The sequence below is a fragment of the Anastrepha ludens genome, chromosome 4, assembly GCF_028408465.1.
Source record: "Anastrepha ludens isolate Willacy chromosome 4, idAnaLude1.1, whole genome shotgun sequence".
NCBI lineage: Eukaryota > Metazoa > Arthropoda > Insecta > Diptera > Tephritidae > Anastrepha > Anastrepha ludens.
The window spans coordinates 73,381,131-73,408,840 of record NC_071500.1 but is presented as its reverse complement, the minus strand read 5'-3'; the positions used below and the strand labels follow the sequence as shown (position 1 = coordinate 73,408,840).

Sequence of the window (27,710 nt, the reverse complement as noted above, 5' to 3'; positions counted from 1 at the left end):
ACCCTTTTTGCCTTGAGACGGTCCAGAAACGAATCGCAAGCTGCCCGATTGTGACTTGTAGGTATTTTGGTTCGCTTGCGGGCAAAGACTTTTTTCAGCGTCTCGAAATTGGTGAATCTTTTAGTTGGGATCTTGCTCTCCGAAATGGGATAAAGAGAATAATCAATCAGATTCGCGTCTGCTGAATTTGAGAGCCATTGCGTGGACGTTATGAAGTTGTTGAGCCATTCTTGGTTCACTCGAGCTTTGTGAGACCGTGCCGAGTCATGTTGAAACGTCCATGGTCTGCCACCGAAATGATTGTTTGCCCATGGCTTCAAAGCATCCTCCCGATAATATTTCGCATTTATCTTCACGCCAGGCTCGAATAAAACGATTGTAGAGCGCCCATCTGCGGTTACAGCGGCGTTACAACGGTCCAAACCATTACCTGTGGTGGGTGCTGCCTCCTGGGGGCCAATCGATTACTGAAATTCTCGTATGAACGGTCGGTCAAATAAACCCTATCGTTTTGGAAGTTTACGAGTTGCTCAATTTTAAAAATGTTCTCGTCAGAAATCACAATGTTCGGAAAGTGACCGCTTTCGGCCAAGCGAAGCAACTCCTTTACTCTCTCTAGTGTGACTTGTTGCTGCTTTGGTGTGAGATCATGCGCCTTTTGGATCTTATAAGGCTTGACTTTGAGATCATTTTTCAGTATTCGGCGGATGCTAGGTTCAGATATTTTCAATTCTTTCCCCATTTGATTGGCATTTCGTCGGGATTTCCCTCAAGTCGCTTCTTCACTTTTGAACCATTTCACGTGTTGTTGCAGTCTTTTGATGACCACCTCAATAACGTTTCGCGATGTTAACTACATATATCATTCTGACGAGTAATGGTGCGATAAACAAAAACTTTATTTACTTTAAGGGGCTCGAGCTAACGAACAATCGCTGGTTGTGATTTTCCAGACAAATATAATGCAATCACACTATTACGTTTGAAATCCATTACTGATTTTTTTTCGGGCTTACTCTCGGCAAAATGCTTCCTCGCATTTGTATACAATACTCTGGACTGTCATTTAGCCAGATGATGCCCATGCATCAGCCTTCTATAGTATACTAGCAACCCGCCCAGCTTCGCACGGGTATAAAATAGATACCCTATGTCACTCACTGAAAAAATGATTAAAATCGATCCAGTAGTTTTGGCTTATTCATTACTGCCCGTGGCCCGCATTTACATATGTATTTATTTTATTTTTACAACAATTACTATATTACAGAATGTCTTTATATACAACGTTCATAACCTTCTTGTCATTAGACAATACAAACATGTTTTCTCTAGAGGTTACTCTTGAAAGAGCGACATACAGTTGGCCATGTGAAAAACAGTCAACACTCAAATCTAAGCCTGCAACGTTGAAAGTTTGTCCCTGAGATTTATTAATGGTCATTGCAAAAGATGTCTTTACCGGAAATTGTAAGCGTTTAAATTGGAATGGTAGATCCGATGGTATCAGAGGGATTCGGGGAATCAATACATCTTCTCCGGTACCACATCCTGTCAGTATTGTGCACTCTATTATGAAAGTTTTCAGTGATTTTACCAGCAAACGCGTGCCATTGAAAAGTTTAGGTGGACTTAGGTTTCTTAATAAAATAACAGGACAACCTATTTTCAGCTCCATTTTGTGAGGAGGGAGTCCAGACAGTATCGACCGAGTAGTATATTTTCGTCGGCGCATCAATCTTTGAAATAATCAGTTATTTATTTTATCTACTTGTTCGTTAGTTGGTGACAGAATAGCTCTTTCTTTAAACCAAGATATTGTCTTATAACTTATGTTATCAATGTCAGGATAGACATTGTTGACTAACTGTTGGATGTTGTCTATCAAAACACAAAGGTTTTCTAGGTTAATCCTTCCCTCACTTTGTGTTAATTCTCCATTGCCAACTTTTAGCAGCATCTCTGGAAATAGCCTGTTCTCACGTGAAGATGACGAAACCCTCATATTAGTTTTAAGATCTAATTTATTGACATGCGACCAAAGGTGGGATCTTTTTAGCGAAGCATTTATTTCGTCAGCACGTGTTCCTCGAGTCACAACTGGTAGGATTTGACGGAAATCCCCTGAGAACAGAATTGTACATCCACCCATAGGTGCATTTTTGTTGCGCAAATCGCGCATTGTCCTATCCAGTGCTTCCACAGACGTCTTGTTTGACATGGTAGCTTCGTCCCAGACTATTAATGAGCAGTCACGCATCAATTTTCCTGTATTGCTCTGTCTAGAAACACTACAGACGCTGTTATCATCATCGGTGGCGATTTTCAGCGGGAGCTTGAATGTAGAGTGTGCGGTTCGGCCTCCTTCCAAAAGAGTAGCGGCAATGCCGGATGACGCAACAGCTAACGCAATTTTTCCGGTAGATCTCAATTTCTAATTACTGATGCAATATCTTGAAAAATATTGTTTTTAATTATATGCTGTAAAGAGCCATATACATAGATCTATATGAAAACAACAATGTATTTAAGGTATTTAATTGGATAAGGATTAATGTTGTACCTATTTGTTGAAATCGCTTCGAAAATAAGCTATTAGTTGTCGTAAAAAGTAAATGACAAAAAATGTTATTATATGGAATCGTTAGCAAACTAAACGCGCTCCGAATCAATGAAAACTATTCAAAAACTGTATTTTAATTATGTGCGATTTACTAATATAGAACGTGAAAATAACGTTTTATTTCGCTGTAAAATTGTATGTACATATAATTACATGGAATTCAGTACATACATAGATACATATGTAGCGATTCGTAAATACATACATACATACGTCACCATACGATGTAATTCAACATTAATGAGGTGTGGTGAGATTATCGCTTAACGCCTGTTGCTTCATTCGGTTGACAGCGAACAAACACACAAACAGCTTTTTTTGGAAAAAGAGCTGCTTTTGTTTAAACAATTTTGGTTAAATAACAAATATATCAATTTTTTTTTTGATGCAGAACGAAAGTAAATATTTCAAAGTTAAACTCTAAGAAAGTTTCATTTTAATTGGTTGATTCGTTTATGATTTATGGCCGTGAAAACAAAAAAAATTATGTTTTTTTGCCACATTTTGACCGATTGCCACGCCCCCTTTATATATTTCTTCACATTATATAGATATAAACCTTCCTCTTCAATCAATCTATCTTAAAAAAAAAACCGCATCAAAATCCGTTGCGTAGTTTTAAAGATTTAAGCGTATACGGGGACATAGGGACAGAAAAAGCGGCTTTGTTTTATATTATGTAGTGATAACGTGGGCAATATGAGTATCCCAAAAAATTCCATGCGTTCCTTCCAATGACTTCTCTATACATTAACGGAAAACGGCACCGTGTTGAAAGAGTTCTGCTTGAATGAATGCCGCATAACGCAATTCATGCAGTTCGACGGCAACAACTCCAAATGCGGCCGTGTCTTCTTAAATGTTTTGTGAAAGCGATCCACTAACTCACTGTTGTATTATCCAGTGATCGTTCTTCCTTTTTCTGAAAGATCCACCAAGATGACGCAGTTTGCCTCCCAAAAAATCGTCGCATGACCTTTTCCGTTCAATAGGACTGTCTTCGCCTTCTTTGGAGCAAATTCACCGGGAGAAATCCATTGCTTTTATTGTTGCTTAGTTTCTGTTCTTAGTTTGTTCCACAAATGGAGGGACCTACAGTTTCAGGACCTTTTTCATGGCAGAAACACACTCGGAGGTTAGCCATTGCCTGCCGAGGGACGACCGCTATTAGAAAAATGTTTTTCTTAATTTGGTGTTTCACCGAGATTCGAACCAACGTTCTCTTTGGGAATTCCAAATGGTAGTCACGCGCCAACCCATTCGGCTAAGAAGTTAAGAACGACGCCGAATCGACATTTCGTCGTCTTCTTCAACCCTTCGGTCTATGAACTTCGCGAACAGACTTATTTTTTCCAGAGTAAATTTTCACAATTTGGAAGCGCTGTTCTGGCGTTACACGATCCATGATAACTTGCCAAATTTTACTGAACAGAAATGTCAACACAGTTTGTCATTCACAGCTACCAAACCATAGTTATCGGTATCGATAGTTATTTATAATATAGCTAAACAACACTGGTCAATCGCTGTGGAAAAGTCGCCGATAATAATTTTGTGTTTTCATTGCTAGTTCTGTCTCGTCATTTCTGAAGTAATATAAATTTCCGCCAGTGATATTTAATTTCATATTGTTAGTAGCTATAAAAGCATTGATTCACCATGGCGCGATCTGTTACATTGAGCAAACTGGACATTGTTTATTTAGAAAAATGTTGTGCTGATCTTGGTGTAACATACGGTATAATTATTTGCCAGGTAAACACTACTCGAACAAGAATACTTACATACATAAGTGTAACAGAAGTGAGCCGGAAAATTACCTTTGACCATAATATGCGTTGTTGGGCGTCGAGAGAAAGTTAGGGGCGGCCCCTATATGTAAATTTTAATAAACTAAGCAATTGATCAAATAAACGTACAACGTGTACGTTTTTTAAAATGTATAGATACAATAGATTTTATCAATCATAATATATGTATTTGGGATAGAAGCCTGTAAAGAACTGGTTTGGCTTTAGTTAATTATACAATGATTTCGGGTTGTGTGGAAACAGGTGGTCTAGTCAAAGTAATCTTAATCCACACTTGTCAAGAATGCAAATTATGGTAATTACTGATTATGATAAAAATTGATCAAAAAAAGTCAAGGTGGGCGATGCGTATTGGGCCCAGTATTCAAAATCTTGGGGAAATATTTAGAATAATGCAACACGCTTTGAAGAGAAGGATGTTAAAGGGGTGATAGAGGGTGTATCCCCATCTTAAAACTGAAAGCAGCAAGTTAAAGATTTTAAGGAATTGTTAAAATTGTATAATTTAGTCAGGCACCTCAATTAAGAAAGAAGTTCGTATGTAGAGACGTTCACTGAAAGGATGTTTGTAAATCTGCAGCATTATAAATTTGGAAAAACCGCGCGAGTATACACGTACACTGAAGAGCAAAACTGTAACAAAATGTAATACTTTCTATTTCAACACATTTTTTTTAGACATGTTTTAACAAATCAAATATTTTTTTTGCATAACTTTATTGGCATGTATGTACTCTCTCTCTCAAACCGGTTTGGTGTCAATGCAACAACAACAACACTAGTAGCAAGCAATAATGCAAATAAAGACAAATGTTACAGTTTTGCACTTAATTTTCAAATTTTCCGTTATTTTTCTCGTAATTATATATTTGGTGGATTTTTAATTATTATAAACGTGACCGTGAATAAGACAAAATGTTAAATCGGGAAGTACAACACCAAATAATTGATTTGCTGAAGAAGGGCGAGTCTAAAAGAAAAATAGCGGCTCCGACCCCATGTGTTCTCCCATCACTTCTTTTGAGAGAAATATTACGAATTTTTCAATGAAATTCACAGGAGATGTTCACTTCGTGCTTATTTTGCTAAAACTAGCACCAACACTATTCTGTTAATAATAGTTTTTAAGTTATTTGTTGATAAAGTTTGTCTTTTATCTTCACCAAATTTTGATAGAATAAGTGCATTTATCACATTTATTTTAATAAATATTGAAACTATATTAACATACACATACGTTTTTAACTCTTTTTATTTATTTATACCACAAATTAACCATTTATATTGCATTTTTAAGTTGCTAACTCCAAATATGCCAGCTAAATTTACAATAACTGAAAAGCATGGCTGAATGGAGTGCTGCCAGAAGCAAAAAATAAAAAAAATAATAGAATGCCATTGAAAACGAAGCAACATAGGAACATAATTTCCACACACTCTTTTTTGTTAGAATAATGAAGGAATGGGGGTTTACAACCTCTAAAGTGTATATATTGAGTTCATAAATACAATAAATACAATATCGATATGATTTTCGAAATACAGTTCCGCTTCACGTAAAACTCCGATGTGCAGCGGAGACGGTGTTTGACTATTAAGGGTGATTTTTTTTGCAGTGCGGCCGAAGGCCGCCTACGAAGAAAAAAGTTTTACGCAAAATGTTTTAATTATTCTTTTTTATATATAGATATTTAATATATAAAAAAGAACATATATAATATATTCATAATATAGGGACAATTTGGAATTAAAAATCGCGCGATTTTTTATTCCAAATTTTCGCCTGCGGCGCTTTTTTTTCTTTTTTTTTAAATATATATATGTATAATATAGTGAAAATTTGGAATTAAAAATCGCGCGATTTTTTATTCCAAATTTTCGCCTGCGGCGCTTTTTTTTCTTTTATATTCATAATATAGGGAAAATTTGGAATTAAAAATCGCGCGATTTTTTATTCCAAATTTTCGCCTGCGGCGCTTTTTTTTCTTTTTTTTTTTAAATATATATATGTATATATATATATCATATATTCATAACATAGGGAAAATTTGGAATTAAAAATCGCGCCAAATTTTCGCCTGCGGCGCTTTTTTTTTCTTTTTTTTTAAATATATATATGTATATATATGTATCATATATTCATAATATAGTGAAAATTTGGAATTAAAAATATATATATCATATATATATGTATATCATATATTCAAAATGCATACAATCAAACATACTTTACTGAAAATCAAGCATTAATATATATATGTATATAAATATATACATATATCCATAAATATACCTATATATATATATATATATATATATATATATATATATGAATAGACGTATATAATATAGAAATAATTTGTAAAATTTTGTATTTCTAGTCATTTATTATCTTCTAAAATTGTTTATTTATACGATGTCTGGCAGCACTTCGGCTGGTTGTAGTAACCAAAATAGGAGGATTCTTGGTCAATTTTACAATTTTTAAACTCAAATAACTTAAAAACTATAAGCCTCCGGTAGGTTCTGTTTTCAGTTTTAAGATGGGGATACACCCCTCTACCCCCCCTTATACCCCTTTTTTTAAAAGGGGCGGGAGAACAAATGGGGATTTCCCCAAAATAGCTAAAAAATTCGAAGTGAGCCACATGGCTGTGCAAAGGCTGCGGAAAAATGTACCAGACGCTGTTCCCAGTAACAAAGGAGGCCGGCCAAGGAAGATAAGCGACCGCGATGCCCGCCATCTGGCAAATTTGGTAACAAGCAGCAAGGCGGTCACTCCCAAAGAAGCACTAAAGATGCTGGATATTGATGCCAGTCAGTGGACAGCCAGGCGCAGCCTGTCAAAACTGGGGCTAAAGGCAGCAGAGAAGAAAACCAAGCCAATGCTGACAAAAAGACATGTGCGGTTGAGGCGGGATTTTTTTGCGGCTCACCAAAGCTGGACAGTTGAAGATTGGGATCAGGTACGTCTTTATAAATGGATTATAAAAGACCTTTTTTCATAAAATTTCAAAACGATTGCAGGTTATTTGGTCTGTTGAAACCAAAATCAATCGATTTCAGTCAGATGGTCGGGCCTGGTATTGGGTTAAAGACCCAAATGCAGTCCAGCCACATCACATCAAGCAGACAGTAAAACATGGTGGTGGCTCCATTATGGTGTGGGGCTGCATTTCCAAAAACGGTGTGGGTCCTTTAGTACGAATAGACGGTATAATGCGGAAAGAGGAATACCTGGCCATATTGCAACAAAATCTGCCGGGTGTAGTGGAAAGTACAAGACAATGACCCTAAGCACACCGCACATGTTGTACGAAATTGGATGCAACGCCAAAAATTTCGTAACTTGAAGTGGCCTCCACAATCACCGGACATGAACCCAATCGAAAATTTATGGAGTCATGTAAAATCGAAGCTTGCCGAATATTCAAGTCCGCCCAGTGGAGTTAATGAGCTGTGGGAGCGAACACGCGATGTATGGGATGCTATTCCGATTGACTTTGTCTTGAGGTATACACGAAGTATGCCCAATCGTATCCACGAGCTGAAAAAATCCAAAGGATATTGGACATCTTATTAATATTTATTTTATTTATTGTAAAAAATAAAAAATGGGTTGAGTGCAAAACTGTAACATTTGTTTTTATTTGCATTATTGCTTGCTACTAGTGTTGTTGTTGTTGCATTGACACCAAACCGGTTTGAGAGAGAGAGTACATACATGCCAATAAAGTTATGCAAAAAAAATATTTGATTTGTTAAAACATGTCTAAAAAAAAATGTGTTGAAATAGAAAGTATTACATTTTGTTACAGTTTTGCTCTTCAGTGAATATAACTCATAGAATCTTGAAAAATATAATATAAAAGGTATCACTGTTTCTAAGTGAATTGCATCGCTTCCGTAAGCTTTACAAAGTCCGCCCTCGGCCGCGCTTCAATAAACTTATTGTCATCAGTCCAGCTCCCGCTATCCCGCATCCACAGCATTTTTGCGTAGGACTAGTTTTCGAGTGGGCGCCAAGCATGGTGGCAGGCAACCGGTAACACAATACTATTGTCAATTCCAATGAATTGTTATTCTCGTTTAGCCCTCCGTTGGACACCTTTTTAAAAATCTGCCGTTGCGCATCCGGGTCTGGCCTTTTTTCGTCCTGTAAGAGGATCCTTTTTAAAAGGTTATATAATAAATCGATGGAAAATTTAATTTTAGGAAATTGCCTCCTTCATATTTTTAATTCTGGGGCCAATACGCATCGATTGGCAAATTCTGCAATATTTAATATAGTAATTTACACCTAAGACTTTATAAAAAACTCAACTTTCGTTACATTTCTATAGAGTGGCAGTACCAAGCATCATTCAGTTAATTTTTCTTTCGTCACATAAAAATTTTTATTAAGAGTAAGTTAATGTTAATATTTACAGAGTTTTTGTTGGAAATATAGTTTAAATATCAGGTCAGTCCATAAGTTCGTGCGTTTTTTAAAGGTGGTTTTAAAATTAATAAAAAATCTGTTTAAAGTATTTATTAATCAATAATATATTTTCCTTCAATATTTACAATGTCTTCCCAACGTTTAGGCAAATTTTTAATTCCCTGCTCAAAAAAATTTTTTGGCATTGGAGCCAAAATACGCTTCAATATCCCTTTTTATAGCTTCTTTTGAGGAGTAGTTCTTGTTACACATATGGGATTGAAGTCCACGGAAAAGGTGATAATCACAAGGTGAGTGTGGTGGATGCGGCATTAACTCCCATCCGAGCTCGTTCAGCTTGCCTAATGTTGCCTTGCGGTATGAGGTCTTGCATTGCCGTGGTGAAACAAAACTTTGCGTCTATTCAATAAAGACGGTCGATTTTTTTTAAGTACCTCATTCAGGTTTGATAGCTGATGGGAATAATAATCAGCAGTTATCGTCTGATACCGGCCATATCCCATATTATTTTTTGGGTCAGTAGTGCGATTCACTAGCTTCTAACGATTCGTCTATTGTTCTTCTTGTCTACAGTATTCGCCGCTTGCACTAACAATTTTGCTATTCGCAAACTTATGCTAACTACCACTAAACACTTTTATTTTTTAGAGAGTGGCATATTTGTCAAATTAAATATGAGTAAATAATGCAAAGAAAAAAAAAACAAAAAGACATTCTAGCCAAGCTGCTAAATTCAAATTTGCGTGTTTTTTTTCAATTATATTTGAAATTAATATTTACTTAATAATTTTTGTATATATATTGCTTTGGGATAACACCTACAGCTCTTAAAAAAGGCGAGCCACAGCCGAGCTACTCAATCAAAAATTTCTTTTGCTGTTTACCGCTCAACTTGGGTCATAGGAAACCTCACCTTTGCCCAAAACATGTAACGGTTGATTGCATCTGTTTCACTATCCACGTTTCAACTAACGGACGACTGGTTCATGGATATTCCCCATTGTTCCCTACGGGTCGTTGATAATAAAGTCGCAATGCAGCTACAACCTAGTAACATAAACGCAGAATTTAAAATTGATTGATTATATAAAATTTAGCGGGCGTCGATTTTCTGTTCGAGGACTCACGCGATAAATCGTAACCCAAATAATTAATAAACTTTTCGTGATTCAATTGCGCCGTTTTAATTAAAAACTCGAATTCTTATTTTATCGTTAATTTTAACTACACCAAAAGTTTTTGTTGTTTAGTTTGCGATAATCGACTTGTTAATCAAAACAGCTGATTTTGTCTTATCGCTTTTCGTTATAAAATGGGTTACGGAATAGCAAAGTCGTGAAAATTGTGGTTAAGGAAACAAAACAATGCCAATATCGTTCAAAAGTGTTAGTGAATTCCACTACAGGTGTAGTGTAATGTCACATGAACAATTTTAGGCCAAGTATAATGATTTATTTAATGAAACTTTGTTGAGATGTTAGGGAGTGGCTTATGAACAACCTTTATAACTCCCAATATTCCGGAACTTCCTCAGCTACAGCGGTCGCCACATTGGTATTTACAGCCGCCATGGTCATATAAATAGCCCATTTAGACTTTGAAAGCAAAGAGTTTAACATGTTTTTAAATAATTATTTTTTATTGGGGAAAAAGCAACACTTTAAAACAAAAAAATGGTCAACAAAATTTCAGTTCTGATTTAATTTACGAGAACGTTGGTAACTCACGAAACCTCCTGGTCCCATAAATAGCACATCTTAAAAATTCCAAATAAAAGCAAAAATAGTAAACAAATAATCAGATAGTTAAGTAATAATATTGTTTTACCAGATAAGTATTTTGTACGAGTACCAAGCCTCCTCAACTGCGGCCCACAAATCATAAAATTTTTTAACATTTTTGTTAGCGATTTCGACCTTAACGTCATTCCACAAATTTTCTATTGGATTGAGATCAGGGCTCTGCGCCGGCCAATCCAGTACATTATTTTTTTTCTTTTCTGAGCCATGGCTTCACTGTCTCTGCAGTATGCTTTGGATCATTGTCCTGCATTAATGTCTAATTTAATAGCATAAACTCAAACACAAATGGCTCCATTTTATTCTGGAGTATGTCCAACCACGCAAACAATCTGCCCAACGTCATGTCAGGAAAAAGCTCCCCAAACCATGATGCTTCCGCCGCCGTGTTTAATCGTCTTTTTTGTGAACCTAGGATTTAGCGCTTGATTTTTTGGACGACGTACAATAGTTTTCCTATCGGATCGCATTCTATTTATTTGGTTTCGTCGGTCCAAAGTACGTTTTTCCAAAACTGAATATATTTGTCTTTGTGGGCTATTGCATAAGCAAGTCGGTGTTTGATATTTTTTTTTGAGAGGAGTGTTTTTTTTTTGTTTATGCGGCCAACCAGCTGGACTTTCTGGACACCTGTAGACCAGATTCTTGGCTTATTTCAAGCATTATTTGCCGTGCCGACTTAAAAGGATCTGCTTTGCTCTTGCGTATTATAGTTCTATCCACATTACCATCAGTTTTTCGCGACTTTGGTTTTCTTTTCTTTCTTAACTAAATTAAGAGTATTATAAGCCATTTTCCGAGAGCACATCATCATTTCAGCTATTATATTAATAATCGCTGAAACAAAGTTAAAGTTTTACTCTCCGCTGCACAAGTTAAAATGTGCTATTTTTGTGTCCACTTCAAAACAGAAATAAGCATAAATAATATAGAGCGCAAAAAAATTCCATAAAAAACGGTAAATTCCTCGCATAAATGTAAGCTTAATAAAGATAATAAATGTAAACAAACAAATTTATTTGATCAAAACAGAGTTCGTACTAAAAACTGAACTTAACATACATATAAGGTTCAAATTTGTGCTATTTATCTGTCCATGGCTGTATATGGGAAGAATGTATAGTTATGTGCCATAACAGAAATGCACGTGACTTCGAACCAGGACATTTTAGTGCCCTTCGGCCTTTTTGATATGAAATAGCCCATACATACCAACCGTCTGTTGTAGTGATCTTGGTATCCATTTAAAATCGCTTTATAACTGGCCACCATTTGGTTAAACTTTTTGTTTTAAATATACATACTCTTTGTAGAAAGTCAATTTGCCTGCATCCAATTTCAAGTTTTATAACTTCAATATAATGTTTTTACAGAATATGGAGCCTGACAATTTTTTAGTAGTCCATCTAGCAAAAAACTGTGAAGAGGATGTAGAACTTTTGCAAAAAGCAAGCGAAATTGAAGATTTACAAGGACCCAGCAGCATAGAAGATATAAGCACGCAAGCATTGGCTACACAGTGGATTAGCGCGTGCAAAATGTGTCCTGGATCATTTAATGTACAAGGTAAATATTGAATATTTTTACTAGTTTTGTTGTTGTTTTTTTTTTATTAAACGTATTTAAAATATTCGAACGAGTTAAATGCCAATGCACTTTTTACTGTAAAAAAAAAAATTCTAAAATTTCAAAGAAAAAAAATTATGTAAATTAAATGGAGTACAGGAAGCGTGGAATTCTATTCCTTTGGAGCTAATTGAAAGTTTACTTCGTGGTGTGAAGCAATTTTAAAAAATTATGAATAATCAACAAAATACTTAATAAACAAATTTGACCAGTTTAATAAATAACTAATTTCTTTTCTTTTGTACTTACCCATCTCCTGAACACAGATTCTCCTAGATTCGCTTCAATGATTCTGCCATTTCGCATTTTGCCAATGCCAAGATCAGTGAGTGTTGTAGTGATTCCTTCCCCTTTAACATTGGTAAAGGCTCCTTCAAAATCAAGAAAATCAGCTAAAGTAAACTCCTGTTTGTGCAATGAACTCTCTGTAGTAAAATATAAATAAGGTTATGTAGAGTTGTCTACCGATTTCCTTTTGTATAGGCATATTGTGCCGTAGAGATAATATTTTTATCTATAGTTAGGCTTAAGTGAAATTCTATCAACCTCCAAAGTTTCAGTAGGGAAGAAGAAGAGATATCAGTCTTAAGTCTTTTGGGCGAGTATGGGAGCTTTTACCAGCTTCGCAGCTTCTGGAATGAAAACAATTTTGACCTGTCTCCACTTAAGAGGTATATGGTCGTGAAAAAGCAACCTCTGAAGATTGCTAATAGCCAGTGTGTTAAGTATGCAACGACTGTCTGCATTTCCACTGGATAAATACCATCGGGTCCCGGTGATTTAAACTTTCAATCACCCATAAGGGTAGGTCCTTAGATATAGCGTCTATTCTGACTTCACGACAATGTTCTGTATCTTCCATGCTATGCCCAGCAATGTCTGAGCAGCCTGGAAAATGAGTGTTAAGTAAAAATTCTAAAGACCTTACTAGTTCATTACCATTACTTTTCTGTAGCTGTTCCGAATTTTGAAAACTTATTATCTTACGAAGTCTGGAAGTCTCAGTTGCTCTCTCAACATCTTCGCATTTGTACTAAATGATTTTAAAAAATAGGCAGAGGTATTAAACTATTCAAGAGCCATGTACCATTCTTCACAATACATTAAATAGTATTGAAAACGTGGCCAAATTATTGGAGAAATATCCGGAAAAACAGTAAGATCAAGTCATAACCTTTACTTTCAAAATGAAACTTGAATTACAAAATAGTAAGAATCAGAAAAATAATGAAATCAATTTGAGAATATATATTATATATATTTAATTGGCGCCTTTTTGGATGTTTGGCCGAGCTCCTCCTCCTAGTTGTGGCGTGCGTCTTGATGTTGTTCCACAAATGGAGAGACAGTTTCAAGCCGATTCCAAACGGCAGATATTTTTTATAAGGAGCTTATACATGGCACAAATACACTCGGAGGTTTGTCATTGCCTGCCGAGGGGCGACCGCTATTAGAAAGATCTTTTTCTTAATTTTGGTGTTTCACCGAGATTCGAACCGACGCTCTCTCTGTTCCGAATGGTAGTCACGCACCAACCCATTCGGCTACGGCGGCCGCCAGCATACATAGCAGCATAATAAATACTACAGAACGGGCAGTTGACAACATTACAAACAAGTTCCGCTAATCAGACATCTTTCTCGGCGATTCTACAAGTATTTAGTAATCTGATCACACGGAACTCGTGCTAGTTAGAGACGAATTTTTATTCATGCAGTAACAGAAGTCGTAAATATCATTTTAACCACGATGTAGAGAATACAAAGGAGGCGCCATTCGAAAACCGCCATTTTTTCTTGACAAAATTTTACAATTTAGTGACGTCGGTACGGAAAACAAACCTTTGTGTGCAAATGTATGTGTGCGCGATTTATTGTACCATTCTTGGGTTTTCACTTGCTTACGTTTCTTTTTCCTCTTCTTTCTTGCATTTTAATTTGCAAGTGATAAAAGGTGAAGGAGGAGCTCGGCCAAACACCCAAGAAGATTTTATAAGCGCCAATTATGTATATATGTGTATATGTACAATATATATAAGGGCAACACAGCATTACCTTTCAAAATATGGAATAGAACCGTTTTTGTTAAGTCCGTATTAAGATCCCAATTCAAATAACGAGTAATAGGAGTACTTAAAGCCGCGTTCAGGTGCTTAGAGTCTACCTTACCATATTCTCCACAAAAAATTAGTACAGATAATAAATGTTTGCTGAGCGCTACATCTGGATGCCAGTCCATAAACTGGACTAAATCTAGTTCTTGCTTAGAGGTTTTGTGTTTTCCCCCAAAAAAATTTAAATAAATATGCAACTATTTTGAGTATATTTTCTTTGTATCAATTATTATTTTAACAAAACGCTCTATTAGAGTTTAAAGCCGCTGATGTTTAAGTTGCCGAAAATTAAGCAGTGAAATTTTCATGATTTTCAGAACAGAACGATGTGCCAGTGTTCAAAAAAAAAAAACAAATTGGAAAACAGAACGATTTACTGGACAACCGAAAACGATTTACAGAACATGTCTAATAGTTTATCGTGTTTTATACTCCACATTGTACTTATATCAGAAAATATATACATTAGTTTTTCCCGTATGCACTCTAAAATAATCTCTTTCTGTATCCAAACAGTATGTATGTGGGTATATCATCTATTTTTTGCTGGCATTGTCTAAAGTTTAGCCAAAAGCTCTTAGCTCTTAATATCCTGCAAATGTAAATTACGAATGCGATTGTCTCTTGCAATCAGTTTCGATATGTGATAGGTTTTTGTTTCTAAAACAATGGGCATTTTACAAATAGGAGGAGATAGACGTTTTCTTCCAATTGAGGAATCTATAACTTATATCGCCTCCGAACGATGGCTCGATGAAAACCTTTTTCACTTTTCAGAAACACACTCAAAGGCTACACTGCTGCTCAAAGATTACATTTTATGCTTAATGTGAACGCAGGAACCAGTCGGCTACGGCGGTTGTTTACTAAAAACGGTCGTGGAATTGGGCAAATAACACATCAATTTATAGCATTTCGATGGAACATCTGGGCTACCGAAAAATATGCGCACTATTTCTTATTTATTTTCCGTATTGCAAAATAAAGCTTTGAAAGTTAGATGAAGATGATATGCTCGTAAATAAGATAAGAATAGACTTTTAATAGACAATCACTTGAGTAATTCTTTTCTTTTATACATTTTAAAGGTGTATTTGTTACCAGTGATAAACAGAACATTGATGATGACCAAATATTTATTGCTGGGAAAAAAATGTTGCATGATATGCACATGTATGTAAAATGGATGTTAGAAATGGATGAACATTTTACTTGAACAATTTTATTACAGTCTTCTCGTTCAAGGAAATAACTTTTGTGCTTCAATTGATGAAGGAAATATGCCAATCCTATTCCTGGCATACTCAACCGCTAGTAAGGAGGCAGTATGTAAGGCTTATATACACAATACTATGTAAGTAAAATTAATTTACCACCGCAGTAGGGGCCGAAACGTATGCGATAAGCAACGTTTTTAAAAAACTGAATTATGTATTTTCTTTCAAGAGGTAATCTATAAAAGGTGATATTGGCAGAGCAACTGATTTGTTTTTTCTCTTTCTCCTTGAAAATTAGGATGTTAGCACAAAATGAAATTACGAAACGGCGTTGTATTTTACTACAAGTATACGAGGTGTCTTCAAAAAATAAGCTGAAGGTTTCAAATTTCGTGGGCTGCGTACATTCGACTTTCGATTATTATTTTTTTTTATGTTGGTACACTCGTCTCCAAGATATTTTCACAGTTTTAGAATATAGCATGCTTAGTTTGCTTGTGAGGGACATAAATAAGACAAGTGTTTTGCGTGTTCGGCGATTTTCTGCTATCGAGAATCAAATTTTTAGTGAAAAATCGAATTAAGTGCTCAAAAACACTTGAAATGTTGACAGTGGCATACGGTGAAACGACGCTCGCTCTGGACGCCCCAGTACATCAACAACCGATGAAAATGTTGAGAAAGTGAAGCAATTTGTTATGCAGAATCGTCGAATCAGAATTAGTGAAGTTGCTGACATTGTCGGCATGTCGGTGGGCTCATTCCATGCAATCTTTTCGGAAATTTTGGGCATGAAGCGTGTGGCTGCGATTTTCATTCCCAAATTGCTGAATTTTTTCCGAAAACAACGCCGCAGGAGCATCGGTCAGGAATTCGTGAAAGACGTCAACGACGATCCAGATGTGCTTAAAAGAGTCATAACTGGTGATGAATCATGTTTATATGATTATGACATCGAAACCAAAGCCCAATCGTCCCAATTGAAGAGTTCAGGAGAGTCAAGAGTCGTTAGCAGAAAATCGCCGAACACGTAAAACATTTGTCTTATGTATTATTATATATTGCTAAAACCGTGAAAATATCTTCGAGACGAGTGCAGCAACGTAAAAATAATAATCGAAAATCGAGTGTACGTAGCCCGCGAAATTTGAAAATTCGCCTTATTTTTTTAACACAGCTCGTATGTTATTACTCTCCTCTCACTTAAAAATTTAAATCGTCCCGATTCATACCTGATTAAGTTTTTCTTTTATGATCCTTTTTAATTCTCAGTTATATAAAGCTTGAAATTTTTCTCTTGAGCTACTTTCTTTTAGAGTTATATAATATCTTGTTATTTTTAAAATAATATACATAGGTATATTAATGATAATGATTGCTAATACAGAAAAAGAATAATGAAAAGGGTTTCTATTCAGATTATGAATTTGTTCAAAAAATCTTTTATTAAATCCGAATTCCGAGGAGGATGTCAATATATTCATAATTTCTAAATCTTCGTCGTGTTTGTTGTTTATGGCCTCTGTTATTTTCTCATGAATATTTGTGTACGTAATATTATTAGTCTCTGCTACTTCTTTTACATCATCCAGATTTAATGATTCAGCAAGTATTCCTTTTTCTTATTTTCTTACTTCTGTCTGATCATGAGCTTCTTTGAGTATGAGTAACTTTTGCTTGTGTAGAATCCAGTAATTTTTCGAATCTATAGTAAATTACTTTTTGTTTTTAATTATTGTTTATCAAGGCGTTGATTTTGCTTTCTATCTGAATTACATCTTCGTGGTTGATTTCAAAGTTGATTCCAAAAAATTTAGTCCTATTTTTCAATTTTGTGGTCGTAAAGTCGATCAGCTAACATTTCTATTTTGTTCCTCCAAATATGTTTCTCGATAGTGTGATAAGAGTTTTTGTCGAGTGTTTATTCATATGACGAGAGGATTTTTGTTAAATTAGCCGCGTGGAACGGAAATGTGAATTCGTCAAATAAATATACATCGTCAGTGTGGTTTAATATGTATTTTTTATTTTTGATGTGCTCTATTTTAAATGTTGCTTCTTACTTTTGGAATATTATTACCAATACGGCTATAATCTGATATACTTCCCTCATTTCTTGTAAATGTAATCTTCTTTATATTGTTCTTATGTACCGTTTTTCCTTTTTTTTGTTAAGATTATGTTTCCTAAATCTTCTTCATCAGTTTCTTTTTTATACCGTGGTAAATTTTTATGTCTGATTCCAGCTACTTATATTAATACAATATTTCTGTCCCTTTTATGAATATCCTATGCTTAGTGTTCTTGTTCAGGCGGGTTGGGACTTTCTCGGATGAAATTTGTACCATTCAAGGATTTTTGTAAAAATCGAAACAAAAAGTAATCAAATAGTGCAAGGTCTGGACTATATGGTGGATGAGGCAAAACATCCCAGCCAAGCTCCAATAATTTTTGCCGAGTGGCCAAAGATGTGTGTGGCCTTGCATTGTCATGATGAAATACAATACTTTTTTGATTTGTCAATTCGAATTGTTCGATCGGTTGAGTGGTAGGAGTTAAAAGAAGACAATTCCTTTGTAATCTCACCAAACGGATAACAAAACCTTCTTTTGATGAATATGCTGGCATGCTCGACGATCTTTTCCGCTCGATATTGTTGTAAACAACCAATTTTTCATCGCCAGTTATCAGTATTTTTAAAAATGGATCATTTTCATTACGTTTCTTTAGCAAATTGCAGCTGTTAATGCATTGTAGTGAATTCACAGTGTGTAGGGAATTATTAAGTTGTTTGATAACTCTAAAGTTTTCTTCTCTACTTGAATTCGAGTTTTCTATTTACTGAATTTAAATATTTGTGTTAGCTCACTACTTGTGTTATGGGTCTTTCTACTTGCCCGTTTGCTGCTGGTCTACGAGTATGTTCTGGAGTTTATATTTTTTGAATACCGTATTTATGTCATGTTTGTTTAACGACTGGTGAGACGAAAGATGCTTTGTTATCAGTTATTAATCGTTTACACTCGGGAAAACTAATACTGAGTATTTCCTCCAATACATTTTCAATTGCTATTTTAGTTTAAATTTCTCGTGCTACTATGTATTTTTAGAATTTATCTATAGTTACTAGGCACATAGTCTTATCGTTAAAGTAAATATCGGTGTGTATTAATTTTCTCAGTTGTATTGGAATAGTTTTAGTTCTTTCATATTTACCGAATAAACATGCTGAACAACTGTTATTTCAGCTAACTGTTCTTTCGGCGAATAGTATTTTTCTAATATATCATTTGATGTATTTTTGTAGCGTCTATGAGCTCTATCATGCATTTCTTTAATTATACGTATCTGTTAATTTTCATCTAACGCGTCCTTAAGGGGGGAACACCACTGTAAACGCGTGAAAATTAAGTGATTTTCTAGAATTTTTTTTATAAGTATGGATGATTATTTGATTTATTTAACATACATATATTCAACTATACTGACACAAATGTTTATTAAATTATTAAAAAATTATTATTATAATTAAAAATTACAATTGTTATTAATATTAATGCAATGACGTCATAAGAAACTGATGCACCCTGGTGGCCACGATATAGGGGTGAAAAATCATCTGAAAGCAAAAAACCGAAAAATGCGTTATCTACACATCAATGGCTATCGTCATACGTTGCGGTTTTTTTAATTTTTTTTTTTTTTGGAGAAAATGGTGCAGGTTTGAAAAATGAGTTTGTGGTTTTACCCTTTTTTGTTTTCGAAAGGCTTGAAAAAATATTAATTTTTGGAATTCTTAAAAACGGCTATGTACGACTGTAGCCAATACATGTACAAAAATTAAAAAAAAAATTAAAATCGGTTCATACGTCTACGAGAAATCTAGGCCACCGTGTTCAGAAAAACGCGTTTAAAGCTTTCGTTGGCCGTTGTAACTCCCTACCTGCACTTATTGCATTGGGCATTACTTCGTAAATTTTCAAGATGTTAAGTTAAAATTTTGTTTACATATTTTTGAATATATCTATTTTTTTTTTTTTGAATAATCACAGTGTTGTTCCCCCTTAAATTTTTTGGTGTACTCGTATAAACAAAGTGACTTCTTTCAAATGCGTCTCTGATTATCTTTCCGTATTTATGTATATTTTCCATATCTATATGAATTAAATGTCAAATGAATTAAATTGTCATTGCTCGTAAAATTTACGGTGCAGGGTACTTTTCCTGTAAATGTAGTTCGCGTTCATATTTCTACTATATTTTTAGTTGGTGCTAGTTCCAACTGTGTTCCATAAGAGTTAAATGGTTGTAGAACAGATTTAATTGGTTCACTATGTAAGTTTTCAGCTGAATGTACTGTATCGATTGAAACAGCATTTATAGTACACATTTTTATATGAAGATATTAATTTGATTGAGTTGAAGGAATTTGATAATATTGTAACAAAAGTTTTAACACATTACACAGTTGGTATATTTTTGAAAGATTTCCTCTTTCTACCAGGTTGTTCAATAAGTTTTGCCGCTCAATAAGAGAGGACATTGCTACTAGCCAACATTTTTTTTGTTATGTTGGTACACTCTTCATATGAACGTATGTGATGTTTCATTTCAATCCGTAAATTCATTCTTTTATTAAAAGCCATTTAGTACCGACGTGTCACAATATTTTCTATAATGGAAATAATCAAGGATTGTGCGGTGATTGAATTTTTATTTTTGGAAGGTTTAAAAGCAACGGAAATTTATGAACGAATGTTCAAAGTGTATAAGGGCTCTCAATCAATCAAATTAGTACAGTACACAGAGGGGTTCCTGAATTTAAATGTGGTCATACAAGCCAAGCCGTCAAGGACGTCTAAAAACAGCAAAAACATCAGAAGTCGTAGATAACATACAAGATATCTTATTGAAAAGTCGTCGAGTGACTGAAAGAGATTTAGTAAAAGCCCTACGCATCTCATTGCGTAGAGCAAGAAATATTTTGACTGAAGTATTGGGTTTCAGAAAGTTGTGTGCACAAAGAGTGCCGCATTCACTAACAATGGAACTAAAACACATTCGAATGCGAATTTCTCAGCAACATTTAGAACGTTTTCGAAAGGATGAAGTGGATTATGTGCGTCGATTCATCACTATGGATGAGATTTAGGTCTATCCCCATGGTTCTAAATCAAAACAAGAGGCTAACGAGTGGTGTTAACCTGATTCTTCGGCAACGAAACGAGTTCGTATTCAGAAATCGGCCAAGAAGGTGTTAGCACCAATTTTTTGGGGTGCAAAAGGAATTTTGTTTGTGAATTACTTGCGAACTGGTAAAACAATAAGTTCTGAATATTATTGTAACCTTTTAGACCAACTGAAGGAAAAAATTCGTGAAAAAAGATACAGTTTGCAAAAGAAAAAAAATATTTTTCATCAGGACAATGCATGAATTAAAGTTCGAATTGTTGGAGCATCCACCGTATTCACTAGATTTGGCCTCTAATGGCTTCCATCTGTTTCCAGACCTAAAAAAAATCATGCGTGGAGAGCGTTTTTCATCAAATGATGAGATCATAACAGCTGTGGAAGCGTGTTATGCAGCCCTTCCAGATTCTCACTTCAGGTATGGAATTCATAGATTTGAATCTCGTTCTATTGCGTTTAGAATAGTTGTTTTTAATGCTTTTGATATATTTTATTGAATAAGTAATGAAATGTGAAATAAATCAAAAATAAAGATTTGTAAATAAAACGGAAAATAGGTAGAAAAAAATTTAATAATTAGTAGCCGTACTAAAAGGCACCCCTACAACTTTAAATTATTTGTTCTTAATTTCATTCTACTCAACAGTCTCTGCTATTAACTTTTGGTGAAAACTGTGCGCAAAACGCGTGTCCTTCAAAATTCCATGCGTTCCTCCATTGAAACTTCTATACATTAACGTTCTCTGTCTTTGGCTTCAATCTTAGAGGGGAAACAACGGATTTTTGCAATGCGATTATCTGATTTTTACAATAGTTGCTTTTTATCTTCATACATATTATTTACAGCAGACACTATATATATATATAGGTATACAATTGGCGCGTACACCCTTTTTGGGTGTTTAGCCGAGCTCCTCCTCTTATTTGTGGCGTGCGTCTTGATGTTGTTCCACAAATGGAGGGACCTACAGCTTCAAGCCAACTCCGAACGACAGATATTTTATGAAGAGCTTTTTCATGGCAGAAATACACTCGGAGGTTTGCCATTGCCAGCCGAAGGGCGGCCGCTATTAGGAAGATGACAGCAGACAGTATACGGCCTTGTATTTTCACGTTCTTTATTTTTTACTTCGGATGAAGGAATAGATAAAGTTTGCCTCTCTGCCTCTGTTACTTTTTGATGGTCTGTTACTGATTCTTAGTTGATTGGTTGCCGCTATATTGCAGAAATTATTTTGTAGACGCCAAAGCAGTATTTATTAAATAAAATTGCTTTTTCTCTGCCATTTCAACTCCGCAGTGATACTGCCAACATTTTACTGAGGGAACGCATGACGTTGGCTTTGTTGCAGAAATAATGTAATATAATAATAATGATGTTATCTCATAAAAAGTAAATCTGCCGCAAATATTTCTGCCGGAATCCACTCTATAGCTTAAAGTCACGGTTTTGTTGTTGTTGTTTAGCTCATCTAAAGGTAGGCCCAGGAAACATGTTGTTTCGACAGGTTGGGTCCAGAGCGGGAGGGGTGTTAGATGAGTGGGTTTGATAAGGCATGCGAGAAGGTGGTTAGTGTCGTGCGGGGTGCCTTCACATGCCGGAAATATGTTTAGTATGTCTGTTAACCTGCTACAGTAACCAGAACGTAATTGTGCCAAGGTTACGCGGTACTCTCGGGAAAGTTGGAGCTCTTCGTCTGCAATGGGTGGTGGTTGGACTTCGATGAGTTTTTTTTTTATTTTTATGCTCCTTTACAGGGAGCATATGCTCCTCGTCATGTAGATGTTGAAGTGGGGAGATCAGAAGACATATTGTCGCAGTCCCAATGGCAGTATTTTGACAAGTCTGTAGCTTCGTCCACTGCGAATCACTGGTTCCAGGCGACCAGACAGACGCAGCATAGTTTAAAACTGGCCGGCCTGATGCCTTAAATGTCGATAGCAACATTTCTTTGTCTTTGCCCCAAGTGCTGCTGGCAAGCGATTTGAGGACCTAGATGCGATTTTGGATTTTAGTGGCAATAACGGTTGTATGCGCTGAGAAGGAGAGCAAACTGTCGAAGGTAACTCACAAGATTTTGGGGTTCTTAACAGTCGGTATTGGTGTGTCGTAAAGTCACGGTCTTATCATTGTGTGAGATCACCACTGCAAAGTCAAAAAACACTTAAAAAATGCAGGGTAATTAATAAATACATCTGTCTACATATGAATCATTCACATTCTTAGTAAAACTCGAAAAGCACATTATATTATGTTAATCATATCAGCCTTGATTTAATTTTTTGCAGCAAATTACACAAAGATTTTGCTTCAGCTTGGCCGCCGCGTTGGCGTTAAGAACTAAGAGACAATTATTTATTTTTATTTACCTCTATTATTGCATCTGCTTTTGCTGGATGGTAGATATGAGCAACATAGTCTCAAAAATTACAATTTATAATAAATACTCTTTTGTGGAATGCGAATATAATGTTCTGAAAATAATTAGACATAATGAAAAATAATCAAGCACAATCAAAAGTAATCAAATTATATTTTTTGATTATTTTCGATTACTGTCAATGATAAAAAAATCGTGACATCCTTTTAATTATTTCTAATTGTAATTGGTTACTATTCCTGTCTTATAATTTAATCATTATGGTTAAAAAAGGAATTAATTAAGTCAGTATTAATCGAAATATAAATTTAAAAGCTCTGTGGAAAAATATGTTCCTATTAAGTAATATGATTTATCCAAACCTTTCGTTTTAATGTTGATACATACATAATTAATACACTTTCTTACGTTACAGGGGAGGCTCCTTTGCATCCATGAATTGCCATTTTCTGGATAAACCTATTGACTGGCACGCATTTGAATGCTGTTACGAGTTGGACAACATTTTTCCAATTTTTGATGACACTCAAAAAATTAACATTGAGAATCAATTTCATCGTGCAATATTGGCAATAAAGCGCAGCTTATCTGAATCCGAAATTTTTATAGAAAACGGCTGCGTAGATGAATCTGTATCGTTAGAAGAATTCGTAACAAAGAACCGGAAGAGAGAAGTAAATGGAAATTACAAGGCAACTATATTTTTGCCGGTCAAATGCAATCAAAGTAGTGAATACTTTGTTAAAATACGAAAATTCAAGGGCACTATTCGTCTTTCAGGCGTTATTTCTTCTCGTATTTGGTGCAATAATAGAAATACTTTGGGTGATGTACAACGATTTATGCGGAACGACATACTACGTTCATTAGCGGCGCGTATTCAAGTTTACTGCGACGGATTGACCGACCCGCATGTTAGCAATGATGCAATCTTTATAAGTGAACCACCCCGACGCGTATTTTTTAATTTATTTGTCGATGGAACAATGAATCCAATACAATTTTCAGAATATATATTTCGTGGTGAAGCTCCAACAGTAGCGGTAGCTCAGGCGAAACAAGTCCTAGATTTAGATATTAGCACAGAAAACATAGTTGCGGACATGGAGGGATTGCCTGATGAAGATATATTTAGTAACATATCATTATCTAATTTGCAGAAAACTTCTACCCAACCAATTAGAAATTCAGCAAAATACTTAACACGTTCCATGTATATGTTGAGCATAGCCTTAACACTTTTAGTGCTTTTATTCTCTATTTGGTTGCATTACTTCTTTCCTTAGCTTTTTCTTATTACTTCTATGAATACCGGAATAAAATATCAAAAGTTGTGGAAGGTCTATATCATTGTTTTATTGTATCCATATAATTGACAGTATCTACTATATGGTTTTTTACAAAAATACACGCAATATTTATTTGGTTGGCAAGAAAAAAGTGGAAAATCAATATAGTTTATCGTGATTATTCTACCACCAGTGAGGCTCAATCAACGGGGAGGGTCGAATCTGCTACGTATACCCTGTAGTTAACTTCTGATATCCTCTCCAAGGATGACAACTGCCGGGATCCTGTTGGCGATATCGTGGCAAAAATAAATTATCTCAATTACCGAACACTGAAGATCCGTAGCACAATGCTCTGACTCCAAACCAAACTTATTTAACCTACCTAAAACTGAGTGACTTTATATCTATATCTACATAATATTTTCTTAAATCTAAATTTGTTGAAGTGAATTATAAATAAAAGACTTAAAGTATAAATAGTGTTTAGCTTAGCTCTGCATGTATATTTTTGGGTTTATCGTAATAATAATAATTTAGGTTTATCGTAATAATAATAATAATATTTATAAAAGTACAGCAAGACATCTTGTTGAGAATAGTATTTTGAATATACATATAATATTTATATAAATAATAAACTAATAAATGTATATTTTTGAAAATTAGGCTAGTAGCCTAATCGAATCGCCGAATTTATTGAACTTAGTACACAAAAAAAAAAAACTAGTTTACTAGCCTTTAAGGTAAGGGTGACATTTTTTGTAAAAAATTGAATGAAATATGTTAAGGGGCATGGTAGTGCGTGTTACAGATTTATTGTTTCCTCCACGTTGAACTCAAAATATAATACCATTGTAGCAGAAAGTTACTACATAAAACTGACTTATTGAAAATATGATTTAATGTAGTGCTAAATTTCAATTTCTGCCATGAAAAAGCTCCTCATAAAAATATCTGCCGTTCGGAGTCGGCTTGAAACTGTAGGTCCCTCCATTTGTGGAACAACATTAAGACACACACCACAAAAAAGGAGGAGGAGCTCGGCCAAACAGAAGTGTACGCGCCAATTATTTATTTTTTTTATTTAGTGTTAAATTTCATGTGACTCGGGATTATTTGGTGAGAGAATAGTCTCGGTCCATAGACTGTTGTTAACAATATTATCTGCCTCTATCAACAGATAGCGTCAAAAATAGCGGCTGCCGTAGCCGAATCGGAGAGAACGTAGGTTCGAATCTCGGTAAAACACCAAAATTAAGAAAAACATTTTTCTAATAGCGGTCGCCCATCGGAATCGGTTTGAAACTATAGGTCCCCCCATTTGTGGAACAACATCAAGACGCACGCCACAAATAGGAGGAGGAGTAGCTCGGCCAAACACCCGAAAAGGGTTTACGCACCAATTATACATATATGTACGAGTATATGGACTGTAAAATTTTGTAACATTTATGTATACTAACATAATAAACATATTAAAATTTTTAAGTGAAAATTCTGTGATGATGATGGATTAAGGATAATCATGGAAGCTATATCAGAGGAAGAAAATTTATGTCTGAAGAAAATTATGAAACAGACTTTAAAAAATGAAAATCATGAATTGAAAATATTGAAAAATGTTCTTTGATTTGTGTAATAAAACCAAAAAGCAAGCTAAAATAGCATATTTTTATAAGTAAATGAAATTGAAATGTGAAAAAGGCAAGCCAAGAAGCATCGAGAGAATGGTAGCTCCTAACACACTCAGACTAAAAAGCCCGAAACTCTGGAAAGTAAAAGGAAAAGGAGAAAAGTGACAGAGAGAAAGAGATGGTTATTCCTCTGAGAATTTTCTGGATGCTTTGGCAAATCTGCAAATATTCTCCAGTTTGAGAGAAAGAATTTTACTAGTCCTCATGACATCGGATCCAAAAAATTCGTAGCCTTGCTCTAGCAAAGGCAGGACACTCACATAGAAAATGCTAAACAAGTCAGGCAAATCGATCCCATGGTTATGCCCTGTAATAATACCGACTATCAACCTAACGTCTTTTCTACCAAGTTTTAGAAGAGAGTTCGACTGTTTTCTGTTCAGGCTTGTGACAAAACACTTTGTATTTCTGCAGCGTTCTAGACTGGACCATTTATTTAAATTGCATACATAACCGCTAGGCCGGGTCGATTTGTGGGGAGGCAAAAAAATCGCCCATTGCTCTGTGAAAATCATATTCTAGGGATCAAAATAAGAAACTTTGCCGAAGGAACCATACCTCTGGAACGAATTCTGATGTCCCCCAATTTGGGTCGAACTTTTTAGTTTCTTTTCTCATGTAAAGGCCAAAAATGGTGATATTTTGAAATGATTGTATGGGGAACCCCTCAAGGGGTGTGCCACTGGCATGGGTGGATCGGCCGCCCAAAGTTAGTGGGGGTCGGTCATACATTTGCACTCGATTGGAGCACTCTAAATGGGTCAAAGTGGGATTTTTCCTTCGACCCAAATGGGGGGACATCAGAATTCGTTTTCGAGGTATGGTTCCTTCGACAAAGATTCTTATTTTGATCCCTAGAATACGATTTTCACAGAGCAATGAGCGATTTTTAAATCGACCCGCCCTAATAACCGCTGATCCAATTCATGATTCCTGTAGAACTGATCCCGATATATGGCTAATTCATTGGCAGCTTATTCCGTCTTGCAACATAATAAAACTTATTCTCAAAGCTTCATCTCCTCCCAATTATCCATTGTGCAACTTTCAGAATGGAAAAAAATTCCATTTGTAAAACAGATGTCACTCTTCCCATAGCGTAATGAAACTTATTACTATCGTTTAAGTACCATCCGGCTCCAGAACCTATGTCATACTTGCTTCCATCGGTAAAGAAAATATCAGTAAAATCTTTGAATACACTTTGGATTACACCATTCCTCACGGAATGGAAGTATGACATGAAATTTCCTTCCAAATGAAACGTTGGGTATTGCTTTTATTGTTTCCTACTGTATCTTAAGATCCAAGGGGAGCAAATCAATCATATAATTTAGGGCATCAACGGAGGTTCTACTCATAGCACACGTAATGTATAAGCATACACTTCTTTGCAGTCTGTATAGTTCTTAACGAGAGGGCTTAACCATGGTCCGTCGCCACCAAACCACAGAGGTATAAGTGATGATTGGTCTGATAAGTGCTGTGTATATCCACACGACCAAAGCAGGTTTTAGACCACA

General features: G+C 35.3%; 1 protein-coding gene across 2 annotated transcripts; it reads left to right on the top strand.

The window, feature by feature from the left end:
- The first annotated feature begins 4,139 nt into the window (after nucleotides 1-4,139).
- LOC128859791 (protein odr-4 homolog) lies at nucleotides 4,140-24,546 on the top strand. Of its 2 annotated transcripts, none has more exons than XM_054096875.1 (5): nucleotides 4,140-4,378; nucleotides 12,048-12,240; nucleotides 15,502-15,586; nucleotides 15,645-15,767; nucleotides 23,617-24,546. In XM_054096875.1, exons 1-5 carry the CDS (start codon nucleotides 4,283-4,285, stop codon nucleotides 24,485-24,487), a joined length of 1,368 nt encoding a protein of 455 aa, XP_053952850.1. In that variant the 5' UTR covers nucleotides 4,140-4,282; the 3' UTR covers nucleotides 24,488-24,546. The 2 variants fall into 2 exon arrangements, with proteins under 2 accessions (XP_053952850.1, XP_053952851.1); XM_054096876.1 differs by lacking the exon at nucleotides 4,140-4,378 and adding an exon at nucleotides 4,643-4,729.
- The last annotated feature ends 3,164 nt before the right edge of the window (nucleotides 24,547-27,710 follow it).

Bases quoted from the DNA above. Each gene is read 5' to 3' on its own strand.
- LOC128859791 (XM_054096875.1), top strand. From the start codon at position 4,283: ATGGCGCGATCTGTTACATTGAGCAAACTGGACATTGTTTATTTAGAA. The intron at 15,587-15,644 runs GTATGTAAAATG...ATTTTATTACAG, and splicing joins ATGTTGCATGATATGCACAT to TCTTCTCGTTCAAGGAAATA. The intron at 15,768-23,616 runs GTAAGTAAAATT...CTTACGTTACAG, and splicing joins GCTTATATACACAATACTAT to GGGAGGCTCCTTTGCATCCA.